Source organism: Pyxicephalus adspersus, chromosome 9 (genome assembly GCF_032062135.1).
Source record: "Pyxicephalus adspersus chromosome 9, UCB_Pads_2.0, whole genome shotgun sequence".
NCBI classification, from domain to species: Eukaryota; Metazoa; Chordata; class Amphibia; order Anura; family Pyxicephalidae; genus Pyxicephalus; species Pyxicephalus adspersus.
Window position 1 is genome coordinate 60,817,408 of NC_092866.1, and position 15,550 is coordinate 60,832,957.

A 15,550-nucleotide genomic window follows, 5' to 3' on the forward strand; every position below is an offset into this window, starting at 1 on the left:
GGTCTGAATCGGCCACGTTAAAAGTAGGAGCTTAGTTCCACTTTAGGAAGAAACAAAAGGAGATTTGCACTGCCATTTTTTTATACTGGCAGTGAGGTTGCAGTGCGTTTATCGCTGATCATAACCACCAAATGATGAGGTTTATCCACTGAACTTCTATCTTTTGGTGGTAGGGGAGGGTCAAGGGTAAATTAAAAAAAAAGTTCAGGGGGAATTCCCGTTTTGTTTGCAAGTGTAACTTTTTTTTCTTTTGTTACACAAAGTGGCATTTTCACCGGTAAAATAGAATTGCAAGGGATATCTGTGCACAAAATGTAATCCCATCGATACTGCACTGACTTCTAATCATAGTAAGAACGACACTGCACCTAGTTCCGGTTTTGAGTTGAGTAGTGGGAATTTCTACCTTTTACGACTGATTTTAGTCATTTCAAAAGTGACCTCGAAGAACTTGATTAGTTTATAGTAAAATAGGGTTTTTAAATCCTTTATATGTTCAAAAGGAGGTTAAAAAATATGGCGGTTTCAGATGTGTGAATAAGTGGTCACATAAGTGAATTATGATTGCAGCTTGTATGGGCATCGTTAGCTCGAGCAGCAATTTATGTATCTTTTTGCAGGTTTTCACTGACTGTGTATATTGTGCTGCTGATGACTGCATTTCATCATAAATAGCATCAGGTGTGTCCCAGAGGAAGATAAAACCTTCTCTATGACAACTTAACACTGCTGATGCATTTACTACATATAGCATGCTGCAAAAATCTTTGAAATACATTGTTGACATTGCTTGTAGTATACGCTTACTTCTTTAGAGTAAAACTATTAAAGCAGAACTCAACTTTACTTTAAAAAAAAATAAAAAAATAAAAATCCCACTTTTAATTCCGCAAATCATTTTCCTCTTTGGTGGAGATTGATCTGCATTAAAGCTGAAATAAAACAGCTCTAAGTATGCTTTTAATATTATATCATTATTATCATTATTATTAAACAGGATTTATATAGTGCCAACATATTACACAGCGCTGTACATTGAATGGGGGTGCAATTGAAAGACAGATACAGGCAGAGACACAGGAGGAGGAGAGGACGCTGCCCCAAAGAGCTTACAATCTAGGATATAATAATTAATAATAAAGCTTATTTCTGCTGCTTCTCCTTCCCTGTTTAGTCAGTCTTTCGGGGTGTACATGACAGTCTGGATTCAGAGGAAGTAGGTTAAATGATGCTGCTTATCATTCAACCTGAAGGGACTGTTAACATTTAGTACAGCTCCATATGGAAGTTGAGTTTTTAAGCAAAAGCTCCTTTTTATTTTATCTTTATATATTGTTCATTTTTAGTTTATTTTTAGCTTTGAAACTCTTGTTATGCAAGACTATCATGTAACAATAAGACCAATGACAAAAGAAACTTCTTGCCAAAATGTAAGTAAATGCTCCTCAAATCCTGTTCATTATCGTATATCGTTGGCTTATTTTGTTTTATTTGTCTCTTACAGAAACGGTACAGCTTAGCTGTGGGCCCACCAAAGAAAGACCCAAAGGTGAAAGGTGTTCAGTCCGCAGCAGTCCAGGCTTTCCTGAGGCGGAAGGAAGAGGAGATGCGCCTAAAAGGTACAAACAAGTCAAAAATTTTCAAATAATGACAACATTTACCTTTTCCTGCTTGGACCTATTCTGTACAGTAATATTTATACAACTATCTTTATGTCAGTCTGGAAAGGAGTTGGAAGTAATTTCACCCTTTTTGGCTAGAATAGATGACATTTACTCTACCATTGAAGTACTTGCTCTATGGAGGTTGTTCCTACTAATATATATATATATATATATATATATATATATATATATATATTCCCATGCAGTGTTTAACCCCAACATTTTTTTTACAACCGGTTGGGAAGAAATTGTAGGTGAGTGGCAGCCCCTGTATTGTGTCCAAGCTCTATAGTGACAAACCTGCTGAAATTACAACTAAAGTCTTGCAAATCCTCTCAAGATTGACATATAGATTGATGTAAAAATATTACCTTACGAACAGTTGGCACAATATTCTATGTAGCCCTGCTGAATAGATCTCTTCCCCTGAAGAAGCAGAATACCCTATCGCCCTAAATGCGTCAGAACCTTAAGATTGAAACGCATAGGATTCCAAATTCCATTGATATTTGTGTAGACTTTTCTCGACAGAGGAATAATGTTAAGGTATTCACAACTAATTTATTATAAGTATTCTTACGTTAAAAAATAATTTAGTATTGCTCTAATAAACGTGATACTCTAAACCCCTCCTTTTTTTCTTTTCTTTTTCCCCTCCAATATTGCTGTACCAGTTCTAAAGAGTACAGATAATCCATTGCATCTTTCAGATTCTGTACAGATGCAGGGTCAGGGGAGCTTTGTATGCAGAATGTCCTTGTCTGGATATGTGTAATTATTAGTAGTTTTATTTCTTTGTTAAAGGGAAACCATAATGTATTTTTCAGTAGATATGGTTTAAATCTAGAGGCATCCTTAGAACCTACAGCAATAAACAAACTTTTGACTGTAGTTTTGCATTAATGTTCTAAACGGTTGACTGTGTTAATTTGTTTTGGTTGTAATTAAATGAAACCTTTTTTTGTATTTCAGAACTGGAAGAAAAGAAAAAGAAAGAAGAACTTTTGGCTAAAAGGAAAGAAATGAAACATGACAAGAAAGCCAGGGCCATGGCGTCCAGGACAAAAGACAACTTCCACGGGTATAACGGCATTCCGATAGATGACAACACAAAAAAGAAACACAAAAGGGACTCTGAGACAGGTGCTGGTTCTGAGCAGACTGAAAATGAGGAGAATTTGACAGAGGAAGAAATGTATGAATATTCACAAAGTGAATCTGAAGAAGAAGAAATCGAGGAGCCGCCCCCACCCCCAGCAAAAAAACAGAAACTCGATAATAACAGAAAACCTTCGTCGGCAGGCATGAATTTTGCAGATTTGCTAAAACTTGCTGAGAAAAAACAATTTGAGCCAGTGGAGCTCAAACCTGTAAAAAAGGACAACGAAAGACTGAGAACTGCTGAAGAAATAAGAGAACTTGAGTTTTTGGAGCGGAAGAATCAAAAAAAAGATAAGCCGGTTGACAAAAACTCGAAAACAAATGGTCAGGTGGTGAAAGTCCACAAAAGCTCTTCCGATAAACATTCCTCTTCTAAAGAGCGTCATTCCGAGGACAGAAAATCAAAAAGCTCATCTCTTTCCAAAAATGAGAAAGTCAATAGTGTGCACAACGGAGTGATTAAAAAATATTCAGATGGGATCCACAGATCTGAGAAACAATCCTCCTCCGTCTCACAAAGTAAAATCTCCAAAGTTTCTTCGAATGGAAACTCCAAATCTTCTAGCAAGGATCATGCTGCTAAGCAGGCTTCATCTGCTTCTAAACAAAGTTCTAGTGTCAATGGAAAACTTCAGGGTAGTAGTCGTCCTAGTGGGTCAAGCCTAAGTTCTGGGAAATCAACAGGAAATTCTGGCTCGAGTTCTGTAAGGCCTTCCAGTGGATCCAAGCCTTCAGGGACTATTGCTGTTAGCTCTTCTAGGCCCTCTGGATCTTCTGGGTCTACCAAGTCCTCTGGAGGATCAATTTCTTCATCGACCCGACCGTCATCAAGTTCTAGTTCCTCCAAGTCTCAGGGCAGCTCTGGTTCTGTTCGTCCTTCTAGCAGTTCCACTTCGGTCAAGCCCTCCAGTGGTTCTGGGTCAACTAAACCCAGCAGCTCTGGTGGATCACGCCCTAGCAGCGGCGGACATTCAAGCAGTAGTTCGGGTTCTGCTCGTCCTTCCAATGTTTCTGGTAGACCGTCTAGTGGACTTCCCTCATCAGGTGCTAAACCTAAAAGTGTTCCTTCAGGCAAAGAAGCAGGGCGCCCAAATGGAGGCCTACCCTTGAGTTCTCGACCTCCAGCTAATTCTGGGCCTGGAAGGCCAGTTATTAATTCAGCAGCAGGACCTGGGTCAAAGCCCAAATGCACTGTGGTGTCTGAAACAATTTCATCCAAAAATTTTGTTCCTAAATCTAGTAATGGACCAGTAAATGGAATGCGACCCGGGCAACCTAATGGAATGCGCCCGGGACAACCTAATGGAATGCGCCCGGGACAACCTAATGGAATGCGCCCGGGACAACCTAATGGAATGCGCCCGGGACAACCTAATGGAATGCGACCTGGGCAACCTAATGGAATGCGACCTGGACTGCCACCTGGGCACAGACCTATGGCACGCCCTCCAGGTAATTAATTTTCAACATTTAAAGAGGGCTTCTCGGTTCTGAATTCTAGCCTTTAATGCAAACAAAAACAATACTGAATGTAATTTACCCCCCCTAGCGGTAATCCTGAGTGTGACTCTGGGTGGATTTTCCAGGCAAAAACCGGTAATCCCGTGTCACACTCAAGGTTGCCTAAAACATAAAAAATAAACACTACTACTGTACAGTTATATTACTATTACGCATTTTTGTGTTTTTTTTTTTTTAATTTAAAGTTTATTATTAACTTTATTTATTATTGGACATAATTTGTTAAGTTATACCTAAGAATTTTAGGCCTAGAATGTAAAATAAATTTCCATGCAAAAAAATTTAACGCTGTTTGCTAGGAAATACGGACAGAATTAGAACAGTAAGGGGGTTAATCTTCAGTGTGATCTGTTGCCCTGACTCTTGGCTGGTTGCTTTAGTTTTTGTTGTCTTTCCTTGCACCTCTGTACTCTACGGCTCTGTGGCTACTGGAAGCAATTTTTATTTCCTTATGTGGGACTTAAGGATTTCCTGTTTGATTTTATTTGATTTGGAAAGGGGTGTACTAAACAACCTGTTAAAGGACAAGCACAATTTCATGCACACGGTGTCCCAAGGTCCCTCTCTCCCTCATCAGCAGCTACGTTGTACTGTGTCTGTTCTATAGACTTTGTTCTCCCCAGTATTATTTTTTAACCTGAATGGAAACAAGTTGTAGGCAGGTGGTCAAAAAGTGAACCAGACAACACTGGACAAATTGCTTTCCCAGTTACCAAAGGAAAACCAGTTACCCCTATTATCCTGTCAGCTTTCTGTTACCCCCTGTACTTTGGTCCAATTTCCTCCACCCTCTTCATATGTTCAATTTCTCTTTCATTGTGACCCAACTTTTCAGTAACCACCCTAAAACAGTCAGCTGGTTATTGAAAAGTGCCGGGTGGTGGGCCCGGCTAAAGGGCCAGGGAAAACACTGTAAATTAATAAGTGGATCACATAGCAAAAAATTTTGGGCAAGAATCTGGCACGTGTACAGCGGTCGCTCAATGTCATTCATGTATCCATGGACTGATTGGGAACCACCGCTATACAAGCCAAGGAAGGCGTGCACAGTGGGGTGCCTCTTGCTCGTCTCTCTCTCTCCATAGAACAGTATGGCGCTATGCGTACATTGGCAGTTTGTTCATCTGTCGCACTGTAAATTATTACAAAAGATCTGTCCCGGAAATTGCTAGTTTCAGTGACGTCAGTTCAGTGACGGAAATTGCACGTTTGTACGCAGCCTTAGGTTTTTTCTGAACAACTTTCACATCTCTACAAAAAAATTTTCCTGTAACAAAGATTAGTCACAGCTTCTTCTCTCATAGTGCAGGGTAACTTGTCTTGTATTCTCTTCCCCAGCCTATATTAGGTGGACCTACTGGGTCCTACAGCTTTATTTACATGCTACATGGATTATAGGTATTATGCCAGTGCTGGTAATATCTTGGATTGTTAAGATATTTTATGAACACAGTGCACCAATGTAAGTTATTTTTGCTTTCACTTCCATTCTGAAAAGTGAACAGAATTCCTAATTCCTAATTAGTCCTAATACAGGAACAATTGTTCCCATTGAAGCTTCATGTTTGTAATTTACTGATCTTCTTTTGCAGGACCCCCACTTCCACCAATAACCAGCTCTTACAAGCGAAGAATTGATGATGAAGAGGATGAGTACGACTCAGAAATGGATGACTTCATCGATGATGGAGGAGAGTGTCAAGATGAGATATCCAAGCACATTCGGGAAATATTTGGTTATGACAGGTCAAGGTACGTGTGATTAGTGTTGGTCATGCTGTGCATCTTGTTTGGACACCTAAACTGAACCGAATGCAGTGGCCTTAACTTAAGGCTACGTACACACATCAGATTCTGATAATCGCCTCAGGGCTGATATCAGACAAGAATCTGGCATGTGTACAGCGCTTGTCATTTGCAATTCCGATGACCTGGCGGATCGAGACGACGAACGATCGTAATGAAAGTGGAGGAGAGAGAGAACAGCGTGGTGCTGCTCCGTTGTTCTCTCCCCTCTCCATTGAGCAGAACAGCGCTGTATTACCGCATTCTTTCATGCAGTCTTTTGTCATTAAAAAGGGTTGTGAATGATCCTTTCCAACAACACATATTGCACTTGTGCAACTTAAGACCCAGCCACTCTTCTGTCTGGAGGCTACCCGCTTCACCAGCAGGGATTTTATTTTTTAGTCCTGGAAACAATTTCTTTTATTTGTATCAGTTACAAAGTTTCAAAGTACAGCAAGTTAATATAAAACGATGGCTAAACATTCCCAGTATTTGGTGTGTTAATTGAACTGATTAGCTTTTGATTCTTTGTGTTTTATAAGCGAGTGTTGTGTGCTAGAACACGGATATGGACAGAGCTGGTAAAATGTATATTAAACTTTTCTGTCTTGTTCTAGATACAAAGATGAGAGCGACTATGCACTGCGATACATGGAGTCTAGCTTCCGGGAACAGCAGAAGGAGGAAGCCAGAAGGTAAGTCAGCTATGATGAGAATGCCTTTTACCAGGCTGTCTTATATATATCATTGTAAGGGATCAGCAATTTTTCAGATATTAGTCTGACAATTCACTGATGCTACATGTGATCAATTATAGAATAAATATGAGCAGCAGTGTTCTCCCAAGAAATCTGTTTAGGCTGGGTGGAAAGAAGCTGTAGGCAGGTGGTGGCCCCTGGATTGTGACCCAACTTTTCAGTATCCACCCAAAAACAGTCGGGTGGTTATTGATTATTAGTTATAGTTGCTAGGTTGTGAAAACATTGGTTTCACAATCTATGTATGTTTCTCTATTGGAATGTGCAGCTATGTATTAAAGTGTTGTGATAAAGCTGATATCCAGGGTTGAAAAATGTTTACCCGAGCATTAGGTCCCCCTCTGCACTTCAAGGGTTTACCACTCATTTTGCCCAAGGGTTATGAATAAAGTGATTCATATACCCTATTTCTTGCTTTGCTGGTGGCCAGCACTCCCCTCCACCATCTAATGCTCAAGGTTGTAGGTGGGTCCTTCTTAAGAAAGCAGGACTGCTGGTCCTGCATTGTGCATGATGACGTCTAAGAGCTGCAACCGGTCCCACAAAGAGGTGGGATCAAGAATAACGTTACCTCCTATTGTGTGTTACTTCCCCTACCTCCTAGATTGTAAGCCCTTTGGTGCAGGGCCTCTCCTCCTGTGTCACTGTCTGTATCTGTCTGTCATTGGCATCCCCTATTTAATGTACAGCGCTGCGTTATATGTTGGCGCTAGATAAATCCTGTTTAATAATAATAGTGTATAACCTCATGGACAAAACAAGCATTTAACTCCTCGCCCTTAAGAAGGGAACCTACTTCAAGGCGAAAGATTTTTCACTCTTAGATTTCACCTTTTGAGACATTTGTTGCTGACATTTGTTATTATGATTATTACACAGTATCTAGCGCCGACATATTACGTAGCATTGTACAGAGTCCATAGTCATGTCACCAACTGTCCCACAAAAGGGCTCACAATGTCCCTACCATAGTCATATGTCATTATAATCTAAGGTCAGTTTTTTGGGGGGAGCCAATTAGCCTAACTGCATGTTTTTGGTATTGTTGGGTTCAGGTCGATTTATTTTCTTCTTCATAGCAGGCTAATTTTCTTTGTCCTTACAAAAGTTTGTGTACAATGCCTAATATGTTGATAATCTGTTCCAGCCTGCGGTTAGGAATACAGGAAGATCTTGAGGAGTTAAAACGAGAAGAGGAGGAATTAAAAAGGAAAGCAAAACTCGCCAAGAAGATGAAAAGCCGATAGCATCTACTACATCAGTCCATGAACTTTCACTGAGCCTCCTGGTGAGGAACACCCTACTCAGCTGCTAGGAGGAGACTGGAATACCCCGCTCTGCCACCAGGGGGTAACCTACACATGAAATCTTGAAAAAAAAAAGTTTGTTTTGTAAAAAGAAAAAAGGAGAATCCTTTTTTAAATTTGAATGGCAACAAATGAACTTCTGGCTAATTTTCAGTTGTCAGAGTTTTTCAAGTTTTTGCTACAGTTTCACAGGTATAAACTTGGATGTGTCCAACTCCCAGGAAATAATCTGATCTGATTTCTATTTTCTTTTTATAAAAAAATAACATTCTTGTTCTAAGAACAGATTGGTCAATAAATTATTCGTCCCAGGAATGGGAAGTCTGATGAACTAGTCCCATCTACAGACAATTTAATTTTTTTTTTTCTGTATAAATATCAGTATATTATATAGTACTATCGACCTCCAGAGTTACATGAATTGTTGTGTATCTGTGCAGTAAATGTAAGAATTGTTTTATGATTGGGGATTGTGTGCAATCCTTTCAAAAGTGCACTTATCGCATTATATTATGTTTGGTACCGTAGCTGCTTAAAGGGCCACAAAACCTGAAACGGATCTATGCCTAAAGTGGAACTAAACCCACAGATTTAATTGCTAACTGTATAGGAACTGTCACAATACGTGCAAATGTCAGTCCTCAGATTTCTTGTGTCATAGCTGATCTCATGTGCAGCACCAAACCTTAACTTCAGATCTTAAGAGACTAAAATAGTGACACCCTCACCTGTAAAGAATGGCCGGAAGAGGTTTGTTTTTGCTCTAATATCTATACAATATTCTTTTTCATTTGTCAAAGCATTTATATTTCTATCCTCGGCTATACCATACAGTCCTTCCTGTCAGAGTAGAGCTTTCAGGATTGTAAGCCTGTTCCACCCTCATCCTTTGATTGGATAGCAAAAGGAGGAACGGGTGATGGATATCTTACTATGGATGGATAGCTCTTACTTCTCTGCTCTCTGTATGCATGTCCTATGCTATTACATGAGCACTGCGGCACAACTTATTGACTCCTGGTGCTGCTTTTCCCAAGCAGACTTTTGCTGTGCAAAAAGTCCTATGCAGATACACTGCTTGTATTAAATAAATACAGTTATTGCTCTGCTAATAGAAAGCTGCATTCATTTTGTGTCCTTTATACCTGCCCAGAGTGGACAGGATTTAAAACAGGAACCTATAAATCATTTGAAATTAAATGTCCTAAAAAATAAAAACGGAGAGATAACCTCCAGAATGTGATCTCAACAGTAGATATTTGGCTTTCAGCAAATTGGCAGTGGTCCTGAAGTAAACACAGAAGGTTTCTTAGACCAAAAGGCTCCCAAGGTGCCCTTATAATATGCACAGGATTGCAAAGTTTTTAGCTTCTCCCACTTCAGGGTTAGGCTGCATACACAAGTGCAATAATTGTCATTGGAAAAAATCTTTCACGATCCTTTCCAACGTCAAAAGACTGAACAATGCATGAACGAGCACCATTCTGTTCTATGGAGAGGGGAGGAAACAACAGCGGCACCTGCTGTGCTTTCTCCCCTTAACTTTCATTACAATCGTTCCTCATTTGTCGTCTGTGGATCCTCTGTACACACACCAGATTCCCGTCCACTATCAGTCCTAAGGTGATTATCTGACCACAATCATCTGTCTTGTGTACGTAGCCTTAAACCTTGTCCCCACATCTAAACCTCACCTGTAGTCTCTCCAATGAGAACCTTTTTTTGGCACATGTTAGTTAGTAGAATGCTAGGTGGAACTTTGTTTCTGGTGCTCCACCCTAAAATCAGAAAAGTGATGCCCCAGTAACAACATAAAATGTGATAAATAAGGGTTTTGTACCCAAACTATGTGCTGCCTGCTCTTCACAAACATATATAAATATTAACAGGTTCCCTTTAAAGCCGAGTGCAGAGTTATAATAGGGGCTCGATAAGGCTACAATGATTACCTGTCTATTAATTATATATCATTGGTTGATGGGTTTCCTGTGGTGTAAACTGTAGTATGTTAGTGATAAATCACATGTAAGCATGCCATTGTGGGCTTTAATCTGCCACATGTAATTTACTCATTAGGGTGCCTGCTGTGTCATTGGTAGGTAATTGGGCACTGAGATCTTCCATGACGGAGCTACAAAGAATAGTCAATAGGTTTACAAGCCACTTACCATGTGTTGGGTGACATTATTGAACAGTGCTTGTGTAAAGCCTGCCCTCAGCTTCCATCATGATATATATCCCCCAATGTTAATAAAAGCCATATTCCATATGCTGTGGAGCTGTTCCAAAATTAAGCCCGAATGCCCTACCCACCCCACACACTTGCTTCTTTGGAATAGGCAGACTTTAGACAATTTGACAAGGCATTGCAATGCAAAATCTCTACTGGAAAGAGTAGCAGAGCTGCTGGTTTGCTAACGACCTTCCCTTTCTAAAGTGATCATGTGACCAAAGCAATAAGCATTTGTGATCGGTAATTATATTTATAGGCTGTTACCTTTTCTGCTTACCTGGGGCCAAGACTATGCACAGCAATGTTATCCCCAGCCGCTTTTACCCGGGCACACCACCTGGCATTTTGCAGTAACCACCTAGTTGTTTTTAGGTTATTGAAAATTTGGGTCACAATACAGGGGCTGCCACCCACCTACAGCTACTTCCCATCCAGCTTGAACAATTATCTGGGTAGAATACGGCACTGGATTTTCTTTCTAAAAAAAAATAAAAGCACTTTAAAACCAACCTTTATTCACCTATATAGCGCTAGGCATTTTGGAGAAATGCATCCTAAAAGATCACAACATAGGTACTGAGATCTTATATTCTCCTAGTTTGATTTATTGTAATGAGCAAAGTCTAAGCAGGCTGATGGCTCTCCGATGTGAATGTAAAAAGGTGACTTTTGTCTTCATTATGGTATCTGAGGATAAATGTTTCCAGTGCCTGCAGCTACACAGGTCAGGTATAATGCCCATTTAACAATATATAAATACTTCTTGTCCATAATCTAGGCCCATGTAGCCTGTAAGGGCAGCACTTTGAGCAGTGAGGATCCTAATTGACTTCAGGTCTGCCTAAAGCTCTGAATTCTCTAAAGGCTTATAACAAAACCTAGAAACCAATAATTGCACAATTACAGAACTATGGTTTAAATAACAATACCAGCAGATTCAATATTTGTATGTGCACAGAGCTGGGCGAAGGTGCAAACCCTCCATAGGCAGTTGTTGCAACAGCACCCCTCGCTGGCTACATTATGGTACTGCACAGAATTTAGCATCAAATGCATAAATCCTAATTTATTAGAGATGTTGCACAGCTAAGTCGCATTAGCAATCCAGCTTTAGTTTCGTCAGTCTTTCAGGATAGCTCTATGTCTTTATAGATAGGCTAGGATTACTTTGTTTTTCCTTTTCAAAGGTAATACCACCTAAAATCAATGGGTCAGCTCTGTTTGGTTAGAATGGGTTTGATTTAATAAAGCTCTCCAATGGCTGGAGAAGATACACTGGGTGATCCAGCAAACCTGGATCACCCAGCTTCACTGATGAAAGTGTATCTGCTTTAATAAATCAGGCCCAATGGTTTCATCTTTTGGATGGTCTGGTGGTGAGATCTCTGTCTTTGGTCCACCTAGCCACCCCTTGTCCTTCCTTATAACTTCAGTGGATCTCATCCTCTATGTCCCGTAGCAGTCTCACTGCTCCTGCTAAGACCCCTGCCATATAATAGCCCCAGCAGGGGAAGAATGTGGCAATTAGGTTGCAGATATCTCACCTCTAGAGTTGCTTCACCCTGTAAACAAAAGTGCTATGAATTCAGCATACAAAAGAAAGATCCAACACCCAACCCATATGTCCACTGTGTGGTCACCCTCACGCCAAGTCTTTCCAAAGCCAAAAGGCCGAGCAGGGTGCCAGGCCAGACAATCATCATGTGTCAGACTCATCCCAGCCACACTCAGGTCTTTCTCATTGTACATTCTACCACAGCAGTTTCAAACTTTTCATTTTTGGAAAACTTTTTTTTTTCTCCTGCCCAGGCCTAACATGGTCATTGAATATAAAAAATAATCATAATTTATTGTAAAGAACACTAAAATGTATAGAAAAGCTTTACAGCTACCTAAAAGATCTGAATTCTATGTCTTGGCAAAAAATGTCATTAAATATAATTTAAGATTCATTTGTGTTTTATATGTTTGTAATTCTTAATGTGGTAAAGTGATGGAAAATGCAAAGTCGAATTGTTCAATATGCAAATTGCGTGAGCAGCCCGCCCTGCCTGCCACCTGAACATCCCAATTGGTTAATAATTCTGTACAATATATTAAAGGACCAATAATGAGGGGCGGTAGGGTAAAGGGGAGGGTTATGAATTTGTAGTTTATGTTTATTGTTCTGGGTTTGGGGGCTTCTGACTGTTGGGGGGATACTGAAGGTATTGGGATTCCCATAGATGCCAGCGCTGTTTACTGTAAAGAATAAAATCCTCTCAGGCCTCCGTTTGAGAACTTCCACCATTCTGCTGTGTCACACAAACTGCAATTCTTTTCATTTTCCATATTGCCAATAACGGGTTGAATTATCTTTTTATTCAAGGGGTGCCATACATACATGTTTTATGTAGCAAAATCCTTTTTCTGTACAAAGCAGCTAATTGCACTAACCATTGTTTTCTTCAATAAACAGACCATTTACTTACCTGGATGTGTGGTGTGTTTTTATAAAAAGGACAATGTGGAATTGGAGAGACTGCAGAGATGGAGACATAATCCTGCCCCTGTACAAAGCATTGGTCAGACCACATCTGGAATATGCAGTCCAGTTTTGGGCAACAATTCACAAAAAGGACATTGTGGAATTGGAGAGAGTTCCGGGAAGGGCAACTAAACTAATAAAAGGAATGGAGGAGCTCCGCTATGAGGAGAGATTAGCTGAACTGAATCTATTCTCCCTTGAGAAGAGACGTATAAGGGGGGATATGATCACCCTGTATAGATATATAAATGGTCCATACAGAGAACTCTCTTCCCCATTATTCACTTTTAAATCATTACAAAGCACAGGGGGGCGCTCTTTGCATCTGGAGGGAAAGAAGTTTAAGCTCCGGATAAGGAAGGAATTCTTCACTGTGAGATCTGTGAAAATGTGGAATTGTCTCCCTCAGGAAGTAGTTTCAGCAACTACTATAGATTGCTTTAAGAAAAAGCTGGATGATTTCTAGAAGCACAGATTATACCTGGGTATTAAAGCTTTAAAGTAAAGACACCAGAGACTGCTGATCCAAGGAACATCTGATTGCCTCATGGGATCAGGAAGGAATTTTTTTCCCTGTTGGAGCAAATTGTACCAGGGGTTTTGTTTGCCTTCCTCTGGGCCAACTATGTCTTATAGGGTTTTATATCTGGGATATGTTTATTTCCCTAGTGATTGACCTTCATGGATATTATGTCTTTTTTCAACCTGACTTATTATGTGACAATGTCTTTGTAATATTAAAAGGCCTGGTAGAGGGGTAATCTAGTCCATATGTCCTGGTCACATTTCCGTAAACCCCGGGGGATAAAGAAGAGAGCAGTTCTGGGAGATCTGTTCCTTGAAAGGTATTCTGTCATTGCTGAAATTTTTATAAACATCAGAAGAAATCATAAATTCAGTTTTAGATTTGAGGTGGACAATTGTTGGCTTGCATATGGAATGCACCTCATTGGTTCTTCCCAAGGGGTTCCTTAATTGTGAAGGAAACCAGCCATGGGACGTTTTATGATCAGGTTGTTGGAAACCTGACCATTGCACCTACAGTATGATCATAGTGTGTGAGCACATTTCAAAATTTATGTTGTGTTTCCAATAAAGGGAATGGTAATGGTGTGATACGCGAAGATTTTGGGACAACAGGAGAAGACCCTTGACCATGCCCAAAGCCAGCTCTATAAAAATATAAACATGGATTATTAAATAAGTAAAAGAATATCAACAGAAAACCACCCCAGCTCCTTCCATAAATAAACGTGAATCCTGTATTAATCTCCCACCCTACCTACCCGTTCTGGCTGCCAGATAGCATGTAGAACCCTAAAACTTTAAAAACAAAATAAATTGCAACAATGAGACCGAAATGTATTTTGATGGTCGCAACCATAAGGTTTTGGGTAACTATAAGTTTGAAGGGAAGTCAGTAAGCAAATGCCTAGAAAAAGAAGCATACTATCCCTACTGTGAAGTATGGTGGTGCGCCTGTGCTGCTTTGGGGGTTGTGGGAGATCAGAAGCCGTCCATGGAGCATTTTCCACATGTGTAAACTAGGGTTGGGAAAATTCTCGTCATTAATAATGGGTATCATAAAAATCGGAGATCATATAATATGGGGATCATTTATATTGGAGGTCATATATCATAGGGATCATTTATAATGGAGATCGTATATTATAGGGATCACTTATATTGGAGGTCAAATGTCACAGGGATCATTTATATTGGAGGTCAAATATCACACGGATCATTTATATTGGAGGTCATATATCATAGGGATTATTTATAATGGAGATCATATATTATAGGGATCACTTATATTGGAGGTCAAGTATCATAGTGATCATTTATTATGGAGATTGTATTTTATAGGCAGCATATATATTAGGAATAGCATGTGATAGGAATCATAAAATATGTGAGCTCATATGGTATATATTGGAGATTATGTATTATAGGGATCTCGTGTGATAAGGTTCATGTACATTGAAGATCAAATATTTTAGGGATTAGATGTAACTGGCCATCATATATATAAATATATATTATAGTGGATCATAATATAGGGATCACATGGGTTGAGAATCATATATATTGGAGAATATATATTATAGAAAGAATTACATGTGATAGGGATCATATTTATTGCAGATCATAAATCATAGGGATCAGAGATTATAGGGATTTTATAGGATAGGGATCATAGATTATAGGGCTCATATATCATAGGGATCATACATTTTAGGGATCATAAAGGATAGGGATCATACATTATAGGGATCATTGATTATAGGGATCATATATCATTGAGATCATACATTATGGGGATCACATGTGATAGGGATCATTGATAGGGATCACACATTTTAGGGATCATATATCATGAGGGATCATACATTTTAGGGATCATATAGGATAGGGATCACATGTGATAGGGATCATTGATTATAGGGATCATACGTCCTAGGGATCATATGTGATCGGTATCATTGAATATAGGGATCATACATTTTAGGGATCATATAGGATAAGGATCATATGTGATAGGGATCATACATTATATGGATCATACATTTTAGGGATCATATTGGATAGGG

At 39.5% G+C, this 15,550-nt stretch overlaps 1 protein-coding gene across 2 annotated transcripts in view; it reads left to right on the forward strand.

Moving 5' to 3' along the window:
• SPTY2D1 (SPT2 chromatin protein domain containing 1) overlaps positions 1 to 12,903 on the forward strand; it is a 21,388-nt gene extending 8,485 nt beyond the window's left edge. For both annotated transcript variants that reach the window (XM_072422228.1, XM_072422230.1), the window contains 5 exons: positions 1,505 to 1,619; positions 2,637 to 4,277; positions 5,939 to 6,098; positions 6,752 to 6,829; positions 8,040 to 12,903. In XM_072422228.1, the coding sequence (XP_072278329.1) occupies positions 1,505 to 1,619; positions 2,637 to 4,277; positions 5,939 to 6,098; positions 6,752 to 6,829; positions 8,040 to 8,139 (2,094 nt within the window). In that variant the 3' untranslated portion in view covers positions 8,140 to 12,903. The remainder of the gene's footprint in view (positions 1 to 1,504; positions 1,620 to 2,636; positions 4,278 to 5,938; positions 6,099 to 6,751; positions 6,830 to 8,039) is intronic.
• Positions 12,904 to 15,550: the final 2,647 nt, after the last annotated feature.